The sequence below is a fragment of the Petaurus breviceps genome, unplaced genomic scaffold (genome assembly GCF_028583685.1).
Source record: "Petaurus breviceps papuanus isolate PSGF00001 unplaced genomic scaffold, PetGlider_PUasm1.0 90515, whole genome shotgun sequence".
Lineage (NCBI taxonomy): Eukaryota > Metazoa > Chordata > Mammalia > Diprotodontia > Petauridae > Petaurus > Petaurus breviceps.
In genome coordinates this window covers 2,368,984-2,392,696 of record NW_027187269.1, presented here as the reverse complement: position 1 = coordinate 2,392,696, position 23,713 = coordinate 2,368,984, and the positions used below count along the sequence as shown (strand labels likewise).

At 38.6% G+C, this 23,713-nt stretch overlaps 1 protein-coding gene across 1 annotated transcript in view; it reads left to right on the top strand.

Annotated features, from left to right (window-relative positions):
- FRMPD4 (FERM and PDZ domain containing 4) overlaps positions 1 to 20,624 on the top strand; it is a 302,625-nt gene extending 282,001 nt beyond the window's left edge. Inside the window, exons 10-16 of the mRNA XM_069062992.1 lie at positions 1,981 to 2,107; positions 5,293 to 5,382; positions 5,889 to 6,071; positions 10,290 to 10,428; positions 14,321 to 15,382; positions 15,805 to 17,094; positions 18,752 to 20,624. Of these exons, the coding sequence (XP_068919093.1) occupies positions 1,981 to 2,107; positions 5,293 to 5,382; positions 5,889 to 6,071; positions 10,290 to 10,428; positions 14,321 to 15,382; positions 15,805 to 17,094; positions 18,752 to 20,094 (4,234 nt within the window). The 3' untranslated portion in view covers positions 20,095 to 20,624. The remainder of the gene's footprint in view (positions 1 to 1,980; positions 2,108 to 5,292; positions 5,383 to 5,888; positions 6,072 to 10,289; positions 10,429 to 14,320; positions 15,383 to 15,804; positions 17,095 to 18,751) is intronic.
- Positions 20,625 to 23,713: the final 3,089 nt, after the last annotated feature.

Genomic DNA, 23,713 nt, shown 5'->3' with positions numbered 1-23,713 from the left:
GAACGATAGAGCAGTTTAGGTCTGGATTTATCTAGCCAAAATAAACATAAAAACACAGAGACATAATATTGATAAATGCCTATAATAGAAAGTCGCTTAACCTCTGTTTGCCAGAAGAAAATGGCGAAACATTCCAGTATCCTTGCCAAGAAAACCCTTTGTATGGTCCATGGGGTCACAAAGAGTTGGACATTACAGAATGACTGAATAATAAGAACAAAATAATAGAAATTATGATATTAATTAATGATATAGCTCATGTTTATATAATGCTCTAAAAAGCTTTCTGTACGTAGAGATGTCGTTATCCTAATTTTACAAATGAGGAAACAAAGGCCCAAAGAGGTTAAATAACTTGCCCAATACTACTAAGTGTTGAGGGCTGCTAGTTGGTTCAGTGGATAAAGCCCAAACCTGGAGCCAGGAAAACCCAAGTTCAAATCCAGACTCAGACACTTACTAGCTATGTGATCCTGGGAAAGTCACTTAATCCTATTTACCTCAGTTTCCTCATCTGTAAAATGAGCTAGAGAAGAAAATGATAAACCACTCCAGTATCTTTGCCAAGAAAACCCCAAATGGGGTCACAAAGAGTTTGACACAACTGAGTAACTAGAACTACCATGTTTCCCCGATAATAAGACACTGTCTTATTAATTTTTTGGACAGAAAAACACCAGAGGGCTTATTTTCAGGGGAGGGCTTATTTTAATGAACATTGACAGCAATTTTAATAAACAGGTAAATGTGAACAAAAAAATGTACCTTTATTCAATAACGAATTCAATAAAGAACAGGATGATGCGCTCACTGCTGCAGCTCTGATTGGATGCAGCTCGGAGCGCGGAGTGCATTTCATCGGGGGGGGGACGGTGCATACAGAGGGTACCGTAATGTAGCGTGTAGCACAGGGGATCACCTTCACTACAGTAGCAATCTCAATAGGGCTTATTTTCGGGGGAGGGCTTATTTTAGAGGAATCTTACACAGTAAGGAGAGGGCTTATTTTCGGGATAGGTCTTATTATCAGGGAAACACGGTAAGTGTTAAAGCTAGGATTAGAACCCAGGTCTCCTAGCTCATTCTGGTCCAGCACTTTTTTGTCTATACTTCACTGCCTTAGAAAAATAAAGATGCTATTATGCCAATACAACAAACAACAAAAACAACAGGCAGACAGAACGATAGAAGCAAGAGACAGAAAAACAAACACTATTAAGAGAGATAGAAATAGCGACACAAAGTGACACTATAAAATGATGGAAATGCATTTCTTCAGGGATAACTGGTCCCAACTTCTGGTTTGACCTTAAATCTCAGAACAAGAAAGAATATAGTTCTTTTTTTAAAAAGCCTTTTATATAAGGGAAGACTTGATGAACTGATGCAAAGTGAAGAAAGCATGACCAGAGAAACAAGGTACACAGCAACATAAATAGTAAGAACTAAAGACAGCAACAAGGAAACAATTGAAACTGAAAGCTGTGAAATTAGAATGACTTAACTTGGCGATTAAGAAGAGATATATGAAAAAGAACCACCCAAAAATTTTTTTTAAAAAGGGAAAAAAATAATCTCCCTCTCTTCTTTGAAGAGGTGGGAAACTATAGGTGAGGAGCATTACAAATATCAGTTAAGATTCATTAATTAGTTAATTAAAACAACAACCACAAAAACTGTTTTTTTTTTCCTCAGTTTTATTCTATTTTTAAAAGAGTGGTTCTCCAGGGAGGGAAAAGGAGAGAGATATATTGGGAATGGTAGGTGACATAAAAATAAAAGATACCAATAAAATTTTTAATTTTAAAAAATGTAAAGCCTTGGCTAATGATTAAATATTGTATCTTTTGAGCCTCCAAATTTATCCACTCTCTGCATCTTCAGGATTTCATTTGTTCAAACAAACATCACAACACCACTTAGACCTCAATAACCAAATAGCCCAGGAATGTGAAATTAAAGATATGCCTTTTATTGCAGAAAAGAATGGGGATTAGAGACTTTTCTTCCATCTGCTGTGCTACAAAGTGTGAAAGAAAAGAACATAAAGAAAGCACTTTCCCACCTTGTCAAAGCAAATCAAAACCTAGTGCCGCCGGGGAAAAAGGTATTACATTTGCATCTTAATAGAAAATATATTTTATAAAGGGAAGACTGCATGCATTAAAAATGCTTAAAATTAGTCCTTTGGTAAAATACTTAGTACCTCATTTTCAGAAGTAATAATACTGTTTAACTTCTGTGTTAACTTTAATGTTTTTCTAAGCACAATGAGAAATAAATATATTTATTAAACCACAGAACTATCCTGAAAGTGACAGACAATTGTTTGCTACTCACAAAAGCCTAGCCCATGTTATTTAGTATGTGCGTTTTCTCCCATTTAGGGCCTATGGCTAATGAAAAACATAGAGTATTGTCTTACCTTCTCTATCACCTCTGTACCTAACACTAAGTGGTTCCTTGGTTGTTGTTTTTTTCTCTGACATTGAAGAATAATGAATAGGTGTAGAGATTCTTTTCTATAAATTATGGTTTATTCACATAAAAATTAATTATTAGTATTAAATACAATAATTCCTCATTGTTATTACTGCATATGCTTTTAAAGAAGAAGAATATTACTTGAGCATGTGCAGCATTAGTAGATACAGAGAACTCTGGTTTATGGATGATAAAAAATCAGGTCACATAAATACGTCTGGTTATAGTGTTTCTGGAGATAGAAATAGTAGGATTCTTCAAAACATTGGGCCTACAAAATTGGATGCAGTCTAACAGCCTGAGAAAACACTTACTGGTTGACACCAACCATAAAAGCTTTTGTGAATAGAACATAAATCTGTATTTATTTATGTTGGTAATATTCTGGTGTTAATGTCAGATATTACATCATTGTTTTAGTACCTAAAGCCCCCTAAAGCAGTTTCTATGCCCCATTCTCCATAGCTTCCTTTAAGAAACTTGAAAAAACCAAGTGGGCCACAGGTACCATCATTTCACATACTACCTTAGGTCAAAGTAAGGATGCCTCATCTTTCATGATGAAGTCCTAGAGTTGAAACTGGGAAACCATTCATTTCATTTGTTTTTGAATTCTTATTCTCTTGCTCATGGCCTAATTTCTTTTTAAAGCCTTTAGACCATTTCTCTCCAACCTGAGCCTTGACTACTTTACATAGTTATCTGGCTCACTAACACATTGCCAGAGAAGTTCCATAATGAGGCTAATAAATGATAGAACCAGAAGTGAACCTAGGTCTTCTCTATTTCAACATTCTATGACTCACCCTCTCTTACATCCTTCCATCCCTCCTTCCTTCCTTTTTTCTTCCTTCCTTCCTTTCTTCCCTCCTTCCTTCCTTTCTTCCTTCCTTCCTGTCTTCCTTATTTTTTTCCTTCTTTCCTTCCTTCCTCCCTTTCTTCTTCCTCCCTTTCTTTTTCTTTCCTTCCTTTCCTTTCTTTTATTTCTTCCTTTAGTTTCTCCTTCCTTTCTTCTTTCCCTCTTCACCTCCATCCTATTTGTCTCCCTTTACTTCTTTTTAAAATTTTTATTTATATAATTTTCCTTCTATCACTTTCCTGACACCTCTCCCCTTCATCCCCCAGAGACTTTTCCCCTGTTTAAAAAAAAAGCAGTTAATCAACACATTGACCATGTCTGACAATGTATACCTCACTCTTACATCTATGATCCATTGCCTCTCTGTCAAAGGATAGGAGGCATGCTTCCAAATGACCCTGTCCAAATGACAACACCTCTCACTAAAAACACATATCTCTACAATCTTTGTTTGTATTTTATATTATCTCTACAATTTTATATTTTATTTTAATTCTACAATCCTCAGACTCTCCAGATATGAGAACCAATATTGGTGAAGGATTTGCCCCCAGCTCATTTCTCAAAATACTTTATTTTCCTAGAATGAAGCATGGCATGTACCTACCACTAAATAATTAAGACTGAAGGTACAATAATATTTATTGTATAACTGGTAATTCTGTAGCCCTTAAAGTGTTTTGTTGATATCATCTCCTAAGATCTTCACAACAGCCTTTCAAGATAAGTTTTACAGGTAGTATTGTTCTCATTTTACAGATGAGGAAACTGAGGTGTAATGAGATTTTGATTTGCCCACATCACTTGCTTACAGATGTCAGAGGCAAGCTTCAAACCCCAGCTATGACTGACTACAAGTTAAGCATTCAAATGTTTCAGTCAGTACATGAGGCTGCTAGCAACATAACCATTGAAAGATAACATTATAGTCATTTCCAGATAAGGAAAGAGACAGAGAGAGAGAGACAGACAGAGAGACAGAGAATGTGTGTATACATATGTACACACACACATATATATGTATATGTGTGTATACATAGATTTATATATCTATATGATTCTTTTCACTAGTAATTTCACTAGTAATCTAGCATGGCTGATAGATTTTAGATTTCTTGTTTACTGGTATCAAACAAGGATTCCTGCATCAAAAGCCCTTTATGATATAGACCCCTACATTTTTAGATTTGTATAAAAGGAGTTTTATACAGATTGAATTTCATTTGTAAATGATTCATGGGACTCAAATTCAGATTCTTGGAGGTAAATGAATAAAATATGAACTTCCATAGGAAATTCAAATATTTCCACAATTCACTCTGAGTTTAGAAAGTTAATTTTCTCTGAGAACTTATAAAGACCTGAAGAAACTTGGCAGAGGGAAAGTGAGGAGCTGGGATTAAATAGCTTTCTATAAAATGCAGGTGCTAGAATTTGAAGAAAAAAAAAAACCCTAAGCTCCTACAAATACTGAATAGGAGTGAACCTCACACAGTTCCTGTTTTGCTAGCTTCCTCCCATTGGTGAACCAGAGTTTGGAGAAAAGCCTGCCTTTTGTCACTGATTACAGTGAGAAAGCTCCAATCTGCTCTTGAAATCCTTCAGTGAGCAGATGTTTAATTTGAACATCTTAACTTCCTGTTCTCTGTTTTTGGAAGAGCTCCAGGGCTACTGAATGCCCTGATGCAGCCCATCCACAAGCCTGAATCCTTCATACATTTCTCCAAACAAGTGAAATTTTAATTTCAAGATTTCAAGCTGCATTCCTTCATCAGGAACTCGAATGTACTGCAATTTCCTCTCCCTCTTGCCAGAGAGCCCTTGCTGTGGGGACCCTCATTCCCTTCACCCCGGCAATCACAACTCCATTTCCCCTTGGGTTTGTTCTTCGTTCCCTCCTGCCTCCCAAAATCAATGGCAATAACATCTTTGCTTTTTTTTCTCCTCAGCTGTCAGCTTTGCAAGCCAAGGTCCATTATCTCAAGTTCCTCAGTGATCTTCGATTGTATGGGGGCCGTGTGTTCAAGGCAACATTAGTGGTAATTTGTTGTGTTTTTTTTTTCTTGATTTATGAAAAGCCTCTATAGTCTCTATACCATCATTAAAGAAGTCTTCCTGCACAAGGCTGTCTGATGACAGAAGCAGATCAGTGCGAGTTTCTTCCTAGGGTTCATTTCTAACCTACTTTGCTGCAGTCTGAAAATATCAGAAGAAATGTTCAACTAGATAATACCAGCTGCAGAGTGCCCTAGAAAATTTACAGACGCAGAAAAAAAAGATTCTAACAACAGCCTCCATTTAAATAACTGAGGCAGCAACAGCTTCTACATTTAAAAAAAAATCCTGAATACTCTAATGATTCATATTTTCATATATATTGTTATGTGATGTGATAACATTTATTTTATAGTCATATCCTTGATTCTTCATCTAACTGAAGGAATTAGTAAAGCAGCACAGAAACATTTTGGAAGAAAAATGTAATCTTATTTTTTAAAAATTGTGGTTTTCCCAAAAGCTAACTGTTTTTGTGTTCCTATTACAGCAGGCAGAAAAGCGCTCAGAAGTGACTTTACTTGTTGGACCCAGGTATGGAATAAGTCACGTGATAAACACCAAAACCAACTTGGTGGCTCTTTTGGCTGATTTCAGCCACGTCAACAGGATTGAGATGTTTACAGAAGATGAAGGTTCCATTCGTGTGGAACTCCACGTGTTGGATGTGAAAGTAAGTCTCACAGTTCTAGTCATCAGATGGTACAACCTTGCTTTACACAAGGGGATTGAACAATAGATGTATAGGTATGTAGATCAGGAGACACAAAGGATAGATCATTAGTCTTGGAATTAGGAAGAGCTAAGTTCAAATGCTGCTTCAGATACTTATTAACTGTGACCTTAGGCAAGTCACTTAAGACAGGATGGAGGTGTAGTAACTGATGTTGGGGGGGGGGTAAATAAGTAAAAAACCCTTTTCCCCCAAATAATATGTTGATTAGACTCCCAAAGATAAGCCAATCCCCCTTTTCCCCCTCACACACACACACACACAAATACACTTTTTGGGGGAGAGTGAAGTGGGGAATACAGGAGTACAGGCCTGGTCTAGGCCTGTGATTTCTGGGTATAGAAAACTGCCAGGGTTCAATACATACTGATCAACAATGGAGTTGTTTGAGGTGCTGATAGATTGATTGACTTGTCTGTAGCCACACAGATAGTATATATGTCTTGAGACCAGGTCTTCCTGACTCTAAAGCCAGCTCTCCCTCTCACTATGACATGCTGACTCCCTCCTTAGATTTGGTAACTTGACCTGTGCTAATGTTTATGCTGAGAACTAGTAGGCCCAAGTGATAGAAAGTCAACCAGGAGAGATGCCCTATGTAGTGACCCTACAGGGAGAATTGAGGAGGAGAGAGAATATATGAGTGGTTTTAGAATGGTGCTTCAGAGCAGGAAGAGACAGAGAAGAGTCCACAGCCAGAAAAGAATCTAATAGGAAGGGTTTGGAAAAATTGATGAGGGGGTGTTGTTTCAAGAAAAAGGAGGAAACCTATCAAATACTCCACTGGATATATGATGTCATCAGTTTGGATGCTCCCTCCAACAGTGCAAATCCCAATCTATCCATATGTGTTCTTATCTTCCCTGTGCTCAGGAAATTCTTTGTACTAAATTCAGTGAGTCAAAACTTTTATGTAGAGAGCAAGTTAGATGTGAAGTCATGGAAATAGAACTAAAGCCTGGACAAAAAGAATTGTGCTTTCTTAGGGACCATAGAAAATAAGAAACCTAGTTCTGGGAAATTGATCTTTGACCAACTCCCAGTCCAGAAAGCCCAAAATCTAATTTCAAGGTGTTGATGAGGTATTAAACTAACAAAGATAAGCCTGTCATGATTCTTTTAGGAGATGTGAACCCCTTTCTCTGAGTGAATCACAAGGAACAATGTCATTGACAAATAGAAGATGGGTACCCCTCCCCCAGTTACCCTAAAAGATAGTCAGTTTGTGAGAGTGAGGCATACAGGTTTGGGATGAATGCAAATGGTCAGAGGGGAGTTTCTCTTTCCTCCCCTTCCATGTTGGCCATGGTGTCGAGCAGCAGCTTACCAAGAGAGCTACATCCCATAGACATGGATGGTAATCACTCAAGGGAAGAAATAGCTTGAAGGAATAAGACTCCTGGAAGCAGAGAAGAGAGCCAACTATAGACTTGAGAGAGAATTAACCCTGTAGAGAGAAGCAAACCCCAGGACCCTACCTGAACAATCCTTGCATAGCAAAAGTGCTGTACTCAGAGATTCATGAGAACTCTTTGAAGACAATAGGGACTACCAGGCCCTGAAGTACCAGGAGTTTTGAATTGCCTTTGCCGCATGTATATCCTACACCTGTGTCTCATTACCATTGTACTCTAAATTCAAATTTAGTTTGAGTTTATGGAGTCGGGGTTGAGGGAAAGCATGATATTTTGTAGCTATTGTTCTTAGTAAATGTCTTTGCTGAGAGTTAATTACATCTACTCCCTATTAATGGGAAGCACACCAGTAGCAGCTCATGAAATATAATGTTAGGGATACAGTTTCACAGAGCTACCCCTAGAACCAGAGATAGCAGCTGCCCCTGAGGACCAAGTCAGAGAGTATGAGAGTAAGTTGGGGGAGTCTAAGAAAGGGGATGCCACCCTACTGTTAGGTTTAAATATGGATTACAAAGTAGAATCTGGTGATACCATTAGCACCAACGCAATATTCATAATGCTGATGGCGACTGTGAATATGCCAGCACAGTGCTCAATTACAAAATATAACAGACTCTCCATATATAACACAGAAGCAAAACATTTATTCGAACACCAGAAAAACCAAATCCCAACACCAAGAAACCAAATATATCATAACAACCTAGAAGTTAATATATAACAACACAGCAGAGAGTCACACCATCCTTTAGCCTTCCCACAAACATTTACTCCCAAGCCTAGCTGTCTCACTGGGTGCATCCTCTCCTCCCTCCAGCTCTAACTACTCTGACCCCCAACTTTCTGTGAGCTCTGCTCCACGCTTCAGCAAACTCCTCCTAACACAGGCTCCATGTGATTACATGCAGCCTATTAGGGGGCAGGGAAAATCTTTGAAAAAGGGAAAGTCTTCAAATTCCCTTAGGCTTATTAAGGGACAGGGAAGATCTTCAAATTATCATTACCATTACATACCACTGGCTGCATTATTCTATTCCAAATTGAAGTAAACTTGAATATAAATATAGCCAAAAAGTTCCACATGAGGTTCATGTTTGAAGTGACAAGACATATATACTAGTGGGACACTGGGCAGGAAATGGGAAGGGAACTAAACAGGGGGCAATGTTCTGGGAACAGCAACCACAGGGAGGGAAGGGAAGAGGCTGTACTTTTCTCAGTCATCTGGGCATAGGAGGCTGGCTTCCATCTGGACTGCCTGGGGGCATGAAAACAAGGTAGATGCAGTTGTTGTATGTTGATATACATACTGTGAGAGGCAGTGTGGTATAGAAGATAAAAAGTTGGGCCCCAAAATCAAGGAACTCCGGTTTGTATAAAATCATGTCTCCAATACTTAACATAATATCACCCTAATCAAATCACTTAAGCCCCTGCTCTAAGATTAATTTATTAAATTATAGTTGGCTGAGAAAGTTCCCAAAGGGACTAATTCACAGATCCTTAGACTATTCATGTGTGGGTATTCATGTATATGTGTGCATGCTCACATATATGTATGTGTATGCTCATATGTGTATGTATATATTCATATTGTATGCATACACACATACCTAACTACCCACACAAAAATACCTCAAAGATCTGTTATATATGTATGCCCTTTGGGAACTCCCTTTTCCAACTATAACATAATAAATTAGTATATAGTGTGAACATACTCACATATGTATATATTATATATATACTATGTATATATAATATATATTATGTACATAATACATACCCACAATATATAAATTATACATGAATATATGCAATGCATATGTGTATATATATGGTTAAATGTATTATATGTGTGTTTTGATATATATGTATGTGTATGTTTGTTATATGTATGTGTATATGTATATACATATCATATTGCTATGTGTTTCTTATCATATTGTAAAATGAACCCCAAAAGGGTATGGGCAAGTCATGTGATATGTCTCAAACATATCCAGTCATTCGAAAACAACTGAGCAGCAATCTCAGTCCCTTTACTACCAAAGTGAGGGGAAACACCTGTTTAGTTCTTTCTTGCTTTTCCTTTGCCCCTATGTCAGTTTCTTTGATCTAAGATCACTATTTCTAGAAATATCTAGCAAAGATTTTTGTCAACACCCATCTATTAGGCTCCGTGATTTTACACTTTATTTTAAAGTATTTTTATCAAACCTTAACTTCATGGCCTCATTTCTTTTTTGGCTTCTCGGTCATTTCCAACTGATTCCTATAACTCTTTAAGACTAATTTTCACTCTGAGCTTTATCTTCTTGTTATTTTTAGACTGGAGCCTGATACCTGGTGACCAGCCTCCTGTAACTCAACTTCTTTAATGTCATAACTTTGGAGTGAAAACCAAAATACTTTCTTTCCATAGCAATTGGATTTGGTTTTGTCATAGTATTTGTTTTATTTTTTTAAACAGGATTCATGAAATAAAACTTTACATTTTCTAGGATTTTAAATGAATTCACAATTTGCAGGTTCTTCAAAGACTATCTCCTGAATATGTATATGAAGAGCCTTTATATGCTGGGCATGTCTAATTTATTCATTTGCTGTTCTCCACTGAAGCATTTGCAAAGAAACTCTTTTCATGTACACTTCATAAACATAGATGTCTAGACACTGACATTTCAATAAGGTGTTTTAAAATGGACGACCTTTAACCAAAACTTTCTCTTGTTTTTAGCCTATTATTCTGCTAATGGAACCATCAGATGCAATGAACCTTGCCTGTCTGACAGCTGGATATTATAGGCTCCTGGTAGATTCCAGACGGTCAATATTTAACATGGCCAACAAGAAAAATGCAGGAAACAGAGAAACAGGTATTCTCTTAAATAAATATGGCCACCTCCCATTCTATCCCCATTTATGTTAGTGTCTGTCATTATAGTGTCAGGAGACATCAGTTCAAATTCCACAGCTCTGACACTAACTAGCTGTGTGATCTTGGGTTAAAGACTTAACCTCTTTCAGTCTTAGTTTCCTTTTCTATAAAATCTGTAAAACCCCTTCTGGGTCTGTTATGGGTAAAGTGACATAAAAAGGTTTAAAAGACCTATAAATAAGGCAGCTATGATGATGATGATGAGAGAGCTCAAACCTACTCCCCAAAAAGTAAAACATGATGTGAAGATATCTTTAACTAATTTAAGCAGACAAATGAAAAAGAGAGAAGAAAAAGAATTATAAAAATTAGTTCCCGTAATTTTTTGTCACATCCCACTATTGTGACACTCTAGTGTTGTAATACTTGCCCCAGAAAGAATCCTATTGATTTGACCATAAAACCATTTTGAACTATAAAACCATGAGTAAAATAGTATCATTTGTTCTTAAAAGCCAGAGGCACTGTGTGGGAGTGAGAGCAGTAGACTCAGGGTCAGAAAATGGGACTACAAACCCTAGCTCTGCCACTAACTGTGAAGCCCTAGGAAAAATCACTTAACCTCTATATTTCTCTGCTTTCCCATCTGTAAAATGGGAAATATTTGTGCCACCTATATCGTAGGTTATTATAAAGTACCCTATAAATCTTAAGTTGGCATCTAAATGTAAAATTATTATTTTTAGTGTGATATAAATAAAAATAGATCAAACTGCTAATAATCTATATATCAAAATATTGTTCAAGGCTATGACATTAGGGCAGAAAGACCTCATAGTTATAGTAATTATTCTACTGCAGGAATAGCTCTTTTCCTTGGAACCATTCCCAGTGCCTTCCATACTTCTTGGCAATAGAATTACCAAGGAATATTATGGTGATAACAGCATCTTCCCACTCCCCCCAGCAGTTATTTGGGCTGTTGAAGCAGGAATGTGGGGAGCAGCAATGGCATCTGGGTGAATCAATTACCTGGATAAGTCCAGGTACCTGCCACTTCACAGGCCAGACAAACCCTAGAGTTTTGCTGGTTTGACAAACCTTAAAAATTAACTCATGGCCCATGACCATGGCTCCCAGGTACCAATTTGGAGCCTCATTTTTTCATCTCATTTGCTTGACTGGATTCTCTGACCCCTGATGGTGTTTAGGAGGTGAAGGGGAAGTAAGGAAAAATGCTATAACTGTGTTTTTAAATTATTGTTGCTTTCTGTGATGATGACAACAACTAACATTTATATAGTACCTACTATGTGCCAAATATCATGCTTAGTACTTTATAATTATTATCTCATTTGAGCCTTATGAGTACTACTAATTTAATTTAAAGCAAAATTAAAGTACTATTATTATCCCCTATTTTTAGAGATTAGGAAACTAAGGCAAACAGATCCTAAAAGATTTGATCAACATCACACAGCTAGTGTCTGAGTCCAGATTTGAACTCAAGTCTTTCTGAATCCAGGCCTGGCACTCTATCCACTGTACCATCTAGCTGTCCCTGATACAACAGTGCCATCATACAATAATAAGCATTTCATAATTTAATAATAATTCCCCAGAACTTTTTTATAGGTGCATACAATGGACACTTAATAATGCCTTCCCAAGAATTTCTTTATAGGTGTATACAATGGGCACTTAATAGTACCTTCCCCAGAACTTCTTTTCTACCAAATGGTCATGGAACAGATACAGATTGTCAAGACAAAGAGTGGGGCTAAGTAAAATAGCAGACTAGTCTTAATTGCTTTTTTAGCCAGTAAAATGGAGAAATGTAAAACATTTTTCTTGACTACATCTCAAAATAAGAATAAGGATCATGAGAGCAGAAAGAATTCAGTACATTGCATATACCCTCTTTGGAGCATTTAGGGGAAAGCATGATGTAATATGCCAGACTAGGTTCAGGAAGCTTGGTAACTTGGTTTCAAAATTGAAACAAAATGATATGTGTAGTCCATCTAACAGTTAAGAAAAAGAGGTTTGCTTAGGTCTAGCAGGGGAAAGACATTCGGAGCATTCATTCATTCATTCAGCTGGCCATAACTTCCCTGTGCCCATGATGATGTCCTAAGCCTGAGGGTGGAACCAGGTAATGACCTGATTTTGGTCCCGAGGGCATCAGAAAGCCACATCAACTGCCTGATATGTAGTCCCTTTTAATTATGTTCCTTCTCTGAGTCAATGAAATCTCCAAGACCATTCAGTAACTTTAAGAAAAATAACAAGTCCAAACCATATGTCATGGCACAGGGGCAGATATTCCTTCTGTCAAATGTGAGCATAAGGGAAGAACACAATAAATGCTTGTGAAACTAAGTAGGTAGAAGCAGTAGCCACACACATGAAATCACAGATCCACCAGACACCAAACGGGAATTGCAAATTTGACAAAGTTTATTTGACAAAGTTATTCATTAAAAAATAATAATTTTAAACACATTTTCTGAACAGTAAGCATGTAGGTACTTAGGGGGCACAGTGGATAAAGTGGTAGGCCTGGAATTAGCATGACCTGAGTTCAGATGTGGCCTCCAACACTAACTAGTAGTGTGTCCCTGGGCAAGTCTGCCTCAGTTTCCTCAACTGAAAAATGGTAATAGCAGCATTTACTTCCCCGGATTGTTGTGTGAAGATTAAATGAGGTAATATTTGTAAAGCATTTAGCACAGAGACAAGATGCAAAGGTAAATTAATACAAGTTAATTAACCTTAATTAATTAATTCAGTTAATTAGTTCAGTTCTATGTTATAACTAGCTAAAAAGAGGGGCTAAAGACAAAAGAGGAGGGAAACAAAGAAGACAAGATGAGTAGACTGATAGCTATGCATACACACACACACACACACACACACAAATATTTACAGAGGAAAAGATGCCCCTAGAAACAGAGGGAGAAGGAAAAGGAAGAGAGTTTCAAAAGCATTTAGAGTGAGCATGTTCATAAGATTCACTGACCTTAAAGTTAAAATAAAAAAGAATCCTCTAGCACTTTAACCTAGTCCTATCACACTGGGGTTAAGATTTTGGGGGGTTTTGTTTTCAAGTTTCAAAGTTCATTTTTTTTGTAATCAAGCTATTTTGTTCCTGGAATGCTAAAATTTGTACAAATACATAAAGAAATTGCTTACATTTTAGGAGTTTCTTTGGTTAAAAGGGTAAAACTTTTCACAAATGTACCATGGAACACTGGCACACTGCATGCCTCATTCAATGCTGTCCTGAGAAGCAATAATCTACCTAATTTATTCATACTATTTCTTTTAAGGGGCCATAAGTAGCACCAGAATTTTTTTGTAAAATATATTTTAATATTTACTTAAAGTTTGAGAACATAACCATTCTTTAAGTCTTCTATCTTAATCACTTTTGAAGGAGAAAAAAAGCCCTACCTTTCTTAGTCTGGAAGACAAAGAAAAAAAGTAGCCTGTTTTTTCTGGAGGTGCAATACCACCTTATAACCTTTCAGAGTACCATGACTGAACATTTTGAAAATCACATTGTGTTTTCAAGGTTATAGGTACCTAGGCATAAATAATATCACTTCTTGGTAACTGAGGGCTCAATGAAATTCAGTTTTTTCTCTACTCTCATACTGTAGCATCATAGGTAGCACATTTGAGCTAGTCATATCAAATCCAGATCTTTTAGCTAGCCAAGGTCAAATCTTTAACCAAAAGGTCTTTAGTTATGTCTACATACATGTATAAAATGTTTGACTAACGAAACCTGCATAATACTGAATGAATTAGATTAAGAAGCTTTCAACAGTCATCCCAGGAACTAGAATCCCCTGTAATGTGTCTTTATGTGGCTCTCTCTTTAGGTCCTGAAACTAAAGGAAAACATAATCTCCTTGGCTCTGATTGGAACTGTGTACCACAAATGACCACTTTCATTGCTGAGGGAGAACAAGAGCCACAAATAACATACATAGACTCAAAACATAAAAATGTTGATCTCGCTGATGATACCTTATGTCCAAAAGACCACAGGCATCTGTACATAGAAAATACCTATAATTCAGATGACCTTGACCATCACTTAACCAAACAAGGTGACCCCACCAGTGAAGTGGAAAGCAGAGGCCTTGCTCAGCAGTCATTGATGTCACTTTCGGGTCTAGAGACAAGTCAAAAAGCACAGGATTCTCCCAGGAGTGCTAATGTATCTTTTATTTTCGGAGAGCTTGCCTTGGATGATATTAACCCCAAAAACCTTGGTTATGAAAGACTATTGGATGAGAGTCCAGAAATGCTGGAAAAACAAAGAGCTCTTTACATGAGCAATGCCAATGATATTAAAGGCTTGGATTTCTCTCCAGATGTTGAAGGCATCCAGTTTGTGACAAACTCCATTTATGCAAACATTGGCGAGGGGAAGAACTTCGAAGCCACTGAAGGCATCGAAGAGCCTTTGCTGCATGAGATCTGTTACTCAGAAAACACAGATGATGCTGAGGATGAAGATGAAGTGAGTTGTGAGGAAGATCTTGTGATGGGGGAAATAAATAGGCCTGCCATACTCAACTTGTCTGGGTCCAGCGATGACATCATCGACCTCACATCCCTTCCTCCTCCTGAGGGTGATGATAATGAGGATGACTTCCTGTTACACTCCTTGAACATGGCCATCGCGGCTCCTCCACCTGGCTTCAGGGACAGCTCCGACGAAGAGGATTCTCAGCACCAAACAACTCAGTTTAGGGAGGATAAGGAACAGGCCAGCAGCCTGCAAAATGATGAAATTCCTGTGTCCCTCATTGACGCTGTCCCTACCAGCTCTGAAGGAAAATGTGAGAAGGGGCTGGATGATGCTGTAGTCTCCACTCTGCAGGCCTTAGAGGCGTTAGCAGCTTCAGAGGAACAGCAGACAAATGACAATTCAGGTTCTTTCATGATTGTTACATTCATTCAATGATAATCATACCATTTCATCCCTGCAAGCCATTTGCCCTAGAAGTATTCATCCCTGTTATGTTGTATGACCTCATTGACGCATGTCCCATTTCATAGTATATACTGGACCTACTGTTACAGGGACCTTTTTGTTTCTGTTTTTGTTATTGTTGAAAGGTGTTTTTTTAGTGTTTTTCTTTTGTTTTTTTTGTTTTTTCTTTTTTTTTTTTAAACATGTGGCACTTTTTTACCCCTCCCTTTCTGGAACAACTGTGCAATAAAGTCAGAATCCTTTTTTTTTTTAAAGGAAAAAGAATATGCATTTTTATAAGAGATGAATTCCATTTTCTTACATGTATTCAAGTGCCTGCAATATCTCCATTAATTGGCTCTTGTTTTTTATGGTATACAGGTGTAGCAATCTTGCGAGCTTATAGCCCTGAATCTTCCTCAGATTCAGGTAATGAAACTAATTCTTCGGAAATGACTGAGAGTTCTGAACTGGCCACAGCACAGAAGCAGTCAGAAAACTCCACCCGCATGTTCTTGGCTACCAGTGAAGGATACCATCCCCTTGTAGAAGAACAGACAGAATTCCCCATCTCCAAAACCCCCTCGGGAGGCTTGCCTGTGAATTCCTCCCAGGCCCTGGCTGCTCGACCAGCAGCAGAGCTACAATCCAAAGTCGTGCCTTCAAAGCAGATTCTTCCCTCAGATAATATGGAGATGGAACCAGAAACTATGGAGACCAAGTCAGTCACAGACTATTTCAGCAAGCTGCACATGGGGTCGGTGGTATATTCTTGCACCAGCAAAAGGAAAGGCAAGCTGGCTGATGGGGAGGGAAAAATAGCCCCTGATGGGGCAGTGACAGCAAAAAAGCAGCAGGGATCTAAAAAAGCAGAGATGGAGGAAAATGCCAAAGGGAAATTTGGTACCCTGGCATCACGAGACAGTCCACGACTAAGCACTTTTAACCTGGAGAGAACTGCCTTTCGCAAGGACAACCAAAGATGGTATGTGGCTGCCGATGATGGAGCAACTGAAAAATCCGGATCAGAGGCAGGGACTGGAAAAGCCTTCCAAAGGGTGTCTGGCCTTGGGACAATGGAAAATGAGTGTAAGGATGAAGGAAATCCCGAGGGAGATAACGATGGTGCTCCCGGACTTGGCCAAGGTGAAAGCTTCCTGCCTGACATGACGTGTGTGTCCTCAGCCAAAGACGTAAATAATGGTGAGGATGTGGATCTGTCTGCTGAGGACCATCCTTCCAAGCTTCCAGAAGCCGAGCAGGGCGTGGCTCGGCTTTGTGACTATCACTTGGCCAAGCGTATATCATCCTTGCAAAGTGAAGGACACTTTTCTCTGCAAAGCTCCCAGTGCTCTTCGGTAGATGCTGGGTGTAGCACAGGAAGCAGCAGTAGCACCTGCCCTACCCCTGTGGAATCTCCCCTCTGCACCTCGGATGGGAAGCACATTATCTCTGATGCCTCAGGGAAGGGTATGACTTACCTTCCTGCAGATGAAAGACCAGCTGGGCTTCCCAACCCTGGGGCCACTTTTAAGGAATTGCACCAACAGACTGATCCCATGTGTCACCGGATGACAATGCCTGTTATGCACACAGCTGTTAATGCTGAGCCACTGTTCAGCACTTTGAGAGATGGATGTCATCGGCTCCCCAAGATTAAAGAAACCACAGGTACAGCACCAGAGAAGTGATGATTTTTACTCTTTGGGGTATCACAAGACAGAGACGTGTAAATAGAATTTACCTTAAACTTGAAAATGAAAAAGTGACCCAAGGAGAGGTGCAAGAGATAAAGGCAGGCAGGCAATTTAAATAGTAACCTTACAGTCCCTGAAACTTGATAAACTTTTAGGTAACTAAATTAAAAGCCATTTTAAAATTGCATTTACTATGCACGTTTATACTGTCTGTACACTTTTAGAGTTTAATTGAACAACACTAAATCTTTTATGTCCAAATACTACATGTGGGTTTTTATTTATACACAGTATGCATGACTGAGGAGACAGCATTATTTGACATCACAAATTCAGTGCAATTCAACTAGACCCCTACTATATACAAGAAACATAGTCATGTGGTTTCATCCTCTATGAACCTCTATTAATTATGTCACTGTCATGGAAAGAAAAAGAATGATTGTTGAGATTTGGAAGAGACATTATTTAGTTTATCCTTTTGCCTTCAGGTCAGGCTATACCTATAGCCAAATGTCCCAGATTTTCCCAGAAAGCCTCAATTTCAAATATTCTGTCCCATGCTCACAATAAACTATCAAAATGCCCCAATAATTGCAATATTTCAAGCAAATGGTAATTGAATAAGTCAAGGCAATAAAGATTACAATAAAAATATACTTCAGTTCCAAAAGACTGTATCATATGTAGGCTCAGTTACTTATGGCTCTAGAGATTATCATAATTCAAGTAACCGTGGTGTTTCTGGTACACATAGCACAAGTAAAGCAATGGGATTGTCCTATCTCCAATGACAAAAGCCCATGGGTACCATAATATCTGTGTGGTTATGGCAATGAGGTAAAGGTGATTGATGGTTGATTCTGATTTTTAGTTTGGAACCCATGGTCACTTTAGCTATACTTAAACCATATCAGACAGGCTGGTATACATACATTTTTAAAGACCCCTGGAAAGGAAAGATTCCATAGTGTCCTTTTCCAGCATCCAAAGAATGTCAATGACAGAAAGGTAATTTTCACAGTTAATGTAACTCTTGCCAAATTGACATCCCTCTTAGCTCAATGCATGGGCCAAATGAATTGATAGGAAATGAGTTCTTTTAAGAGTGTCAATCTAAGTGCATTTCAGTTAACTGAATCTCTACATAGGATGTGTTGTCCAAAGATGCTGTTTACCCCTGATAGCTAAACCAATATCCACCTAATTGCAGCTTAATTGATGAAGCTGTCATTATCTCTTATGAGAAGATTATGCTACTCAGTATGAATGAATCAGTTGTCTTTGGATTGGCAGTTTTCGATATTCCGTCATTATACTAGGCATTGATTGCCTCCATTAGAAGTGTTATTCTGATACATCACCTTGGTGTGGAGGATTCTTGTAAAGCTGACCCTGAACTCTACATAACTATGCTCACAAAGTACAAGCCATGGTAAGGATGGAAAGGAGATCTGTGGAAATGCAGGCATGGCATTTATTGAGAAACAAAGTCGTACCCTGTAAACTCAGCAAGAATTTCCCAAAATGTGCATGTAAAATGGTTAGGGATCCCCTAGACACTGAGGCAGAAATGATTGTCAGGGTGATGCTTAATGATTCTCTCTGTTTTCCTACTCCCCCTAGTGTAGCTTTCACAGAGCCTGGGAAGGGAAGACGAGGAGGCATGTCTTCAGCTTGTTTTCAACATCCTAAAGCTGATTCCATCATGCTTTCATCCAACATTCACTCTGAATCAAAGGTGCCAAGTTCAAATCAAGACCCTAATGATTTTCCCAAAGCGAACCAGGCCTACGGAGTGGCAATGAGTTTGTGGCCATGTGAGCTGAGGGGAGGGAGCCTCCGAACTCCACCGAACAGAAGGGTTCTGAGACGGAGCAGCAGTGTCCTTTCGGGATCCCCGGACTTGGAAACATTTCTGGAGAGGAAGAAAGCTGATATTGGTTTGAAATGCTCTGGCATGCCAGGAGCAACTGAGTCCAAATCGGAAAAAAGGGTCGAAATTCCCCTAGGCAAAAAGTTAACCAAAAGTTACTCACAAAATTCCATGCACTTAGGCCCTGAAGGGAAAGAGAAAAGGAAATCTTCAGGGGCCCACAAGGACTCCAAGCTGTATAGAACGTTACCTTTGCGGAAGCTGGAGGCCAGCAATTGGAGATGCCGGGGACCCTTTAGTCATTGCTTCCTGAATCGAGGGCAAGATGAGGATGGGGACGATGAGGAAGAAAACAGCGAGGCCAGTGGCCGAGTCTCCTGCCTCTATCAACCTGAACTGTCCCGTGAACTTCCAGAACCAGCCAGCCCATGCCTCCCTGCTGAAATCCAGAAGAAGGTGATGGTGATGGGGGAGACCTCCAAAGTTCTCCCGGGCGGTTCGCAAGCCCCCAGCAGCCCAGCTTCGGACTGGAACTTGAACCCCTGCGAGCTGTCTTTCGAGGGGCGCACAGCAAGGATCCACACCCTGAAGGAGAGCAAGTATGAGATGCCCAACGGGTTCCTCGCCGCCCAAAACGATGCCAACGAGCTGCTCTGCCTGGTCCGGTCCTGTGCCGGGAAGAGAGAAGAGTCGTCGCCCCGGGCAACCAGGCACGACCTGAAGCTCTCCCAGTACAAGCAGCTGTTGTCCATAGAGTCCAGACATCTGGGAAGTGCCTGCAGGAAAATGGCCATGGCAGACAAAAGCCCCGAGGAGATGCTGGCGGCCGTGACCTCCAGCTTCCAAGTGCTCTGCTGCCTGACAGAGGCCTGCCTACGGCTGGTCAAGGTTGTGAGCTCTGAAGCACAGCGGCAGGAGATCGTGACCAAGATCGACGAGGTCGTCATCAACTACATCTGCCTCCTGAGGGCCGCCGAGGTAGCCACCGGGAAGACGTCCACGGACCCCAGCTTGCGACTCTTGGCCCGACACTCGACCACCATGGCTGCCATTGTAAGCACACTAACACGTTCTCTGAAGATGCTTTTAAATAAATAAGTAGATTTAAAAAATTTAAAAAAAAAAAAGGTGTGAAAGTCACTTCATGAGCGACCTTTGCAAAGCCATACATAAACTTTTATTTACCCTCTCTGTACTGATGATGAACAAGATGTTCTCTCTCTTCTCCTCTGTATATTTTGTTATTTTATATAAAAATAGGTATGAAAATCAAAAGTCACATTACTGAATATCGAACAAGTACTAATCAGATGTATTCTGTTTATAGATTTCTCTCTATATATATATATGTAAAAGAATAAAGAGGGTGGTGACTGGCTATTTTTCACATAGTCTAAACAGGTCTATGATGTGAAATTTTAAACACTGTCAGAAGAAAAAGAAATGTACCCTTTCCCCCTTCTTCCAGGTTTATACTTGGGAGCTACAACATTGGTATTTGGAAGCAAGCAATTGAATCATAATGTATATAAAACAGAAGTTAATGTTTTAAAATTATAATTTTTAAGCATTGGAAATAACAAAAAAGACATTTAAAAGCCCAAGAAGCTATTATAAATTATTAGAAAATATATAATAAATTGATTTTTGTTCATATTGCCTGGTTACTTGTTTATTTTCTAAACACAAAGATTTATTGAGAAAGTATGTTATTGATATCTTCCAGTCTTCCTAATAGAAAACTCCATGGGGTAAGGATGGCCAGATGAATGGGAACTGGATATAATTTCACAAATATGAATTGGAGAGGGGGGCGAAAGGATGGGAGGAAGGGAAGAATTGTTTCTACTCTAATAATTCAGTTTTCTCATGCTGTTTACAAATGGCATCTCAGAAGTGAAGACAGGTAGGTTATTAGATAATCTATGGAAGCTATCCCTAATTCTGAATATGGGTATTGAGATGATCTGATTGTAGAGATCAAGAGGACCAACATTACAAAAACTGAATTATTTGATGGAGGAAAAAAAGGTCTGCTTTGTACAAAATGTCAAAGCATATCCCCTAAAGACTTAGTTGCTTTTTTTTTTCACTTCAACTGCTATGCTTTTGCTCAGTGAGAAACACTTTCAGAAATAGTAAGTAGCATGAATAGAAACTAATTAGTGACCATTAAGAACAAATGCAGACCCTGAAATCTAAACCATATTATGCACCAGAACCTCGGGTGAAAGTGCGATTTAATAAAAAAATTCATTGACTTTGGAGTCAAAAAAGACTTTATTTTGAATACTGATTCTATTGTTCGCTACCTGGGTGACCTTGGATTACTTTACCTCTCTGGGCTTGTTTACTAGACTGTAAAATGGAAATGATATTTGCTAAGGTCTCTTCTAGAGCTAAATCCTATGTCTGTACTCAGTTCATGGACAAAATCCTTATTTACTTATACTTCTTCTTTGTGGACAATATGGGCTATTGACCACACTTTTCAATATTGTTATTTTATACTGAAAGAGATGTGAGATTCAAGAATCACATTTACTCAATATTAAACAAGTATTAATCAAATATATTCTATTTATAGAATATATTCTACAGAATATAGCTAAAGTTAGTTCATGTTGTAACACTAATGCTCTTTCAGTTCATGGTCAGTGATGTTTCTTTAGATCATGTCCTTAATTCCTTTCCTAGCATTCTGAAGAAAAGAATTCATGACCTTCCTGGAAATATGGAAGAAGCCATGAGAAGCAGTAAATGTATATTTAGCTAGAAAATGGTAGGCACATTAGAAGGACTAGGTATGTAACTACATCAATTGACATAAGAATTTGGTTTATAAATTTGCTATGACTTACTAAAATTTCTTCTATCTGCTCTAATGGATTTTGAATATAAAGAATTACAATTCAAAAACATTCATCCTGTGTCTCTAGTATGTGCTAATATACTGGGTCAATTGACACTGCTTGGTTTTTTTTTTTGAGGTATTATTAAATTCTGGCCCCTTTTTATTGACCAATCAACTGGAAATTATATTTTTCCCTGATGACTGTCTGTAGCAGCAAGCACCCCCAGCGTCCTCAGGGTTGCTGCCACCACAGGTTCTTGGATCTGCTTTGATAAAGGAAAGCAACTCAAAATGGGTTAACAAGCCTACTTTAATCAGTCAAACATGTATCGTTTACCTCGTTCAGGGAAAAAGGTCAGCACTCTGAACTTCAAAGTATACAGGCAGAATTATCAAGACAGAAACAGATCAAGTAGACAGCTTTCCAAACTGTCCAACCATTACATCCATACCAAATCAACATCTGGGTTTTTCAAAGCCGTGGGGGGGCCCCTCTCTGGACAACGGCTTCCCAGAATCCAGATCAAATCACAGAACACTTCTCAAAGTGAGCCCCAAAACAAAGCTAAACATCAGGGCTTATATAGCCTTCTTCTGGCTCAGAGAATGTAACAACCTTATTGACTCAATGGCTAATCAAGAAGTATCTACTGAAAAACAAGCCTCCCACCCCAGGCTCCAGGTGCACTTTAGCTTAGGGGTCAGGGAAGATCTTTAAAATTTACATTCCCATTACACTGTCTAAGACAAAAATAACAATAACTATGGAATCAGAAGGCCTGGATTTTAAATCTCATTTCTACTACTTCCTACAAGCTGTTTGAGAATAACTCCTCCCTGAGCTTTGGTTTCCTCATCTATAAAATTAGAGGTTGAATTAGTTCATTTCTAACATCTATTCCAGCTTTAAGTACCCATTCTAGTGTTATAACAAAGTCATTATATCATCATAAAATATAATCTAAATTATTTCTATGTTCTTAAACAACTAAAACTTGCAGAAAATAGTTTGAAGGACATAGTGGTCGTAACTTACATTTATATAGCACTCATCCTCCTGAGTTCGAATCTGATCTCAGACACTTACCGGTTGGACCCTGGGCAATTCACTTAACCCTATTTGCCTTCTCTAAAAAATGAGCTGGAGCTTTAGATAATTACACACACTTTTATATGTATTATCTTTATCCTCACAGTAAAGTTGTATGACAGTGCAAGGATTATCCGCTTTTAAGAAATGATGAAATTGAGACATTAAATGGCTTGTATCCAAAGTGACAGTCGGCAAGTTTCAAGCCAATACTTGAACCTAGGTCTTCTAGCTCCGGGTATAGGTATTCTCTCCACCACCAACAGCCTGATATTATTATATAACTTCTTGAACTAGAGACTTGTACTATCTCATATGAGAAATCCTGCTATATAAGAACTAACTGACAACACTAGGGACATTTAATCTAGAGAGGAAAAGAAATAGAGAGAATATAGTAGCCTTCCAATATTGGAAATGTTTCAGGTTGAAATGGGATTGGACAAAAATAACCCTGGAAGGCAGCTGAACTCAGAGTGAATGCATTGACCAATCTTGATCCCAAAGAAAAGTTGATGAAATACACTTTCTTCTTCTTGATACGGTTGGGGAAGAGGGAGGTTAAGGAGGGGGTATTGTGGGTAAAGAATGTTTCTTACTTTTTACAAGGAAGTATTTTATGGGGGTTGCGAATATATTAGAAAGGAATATATAGTAGGAAAAACAAAAAAAAATCAATAAAACATTTTTGAGATTGATTAGACTTTTCTATTTGGTTACAGAGGATAGAGCTAGGACCAAAGGATAAAAATTATAGGGAGGCATTCCTTATA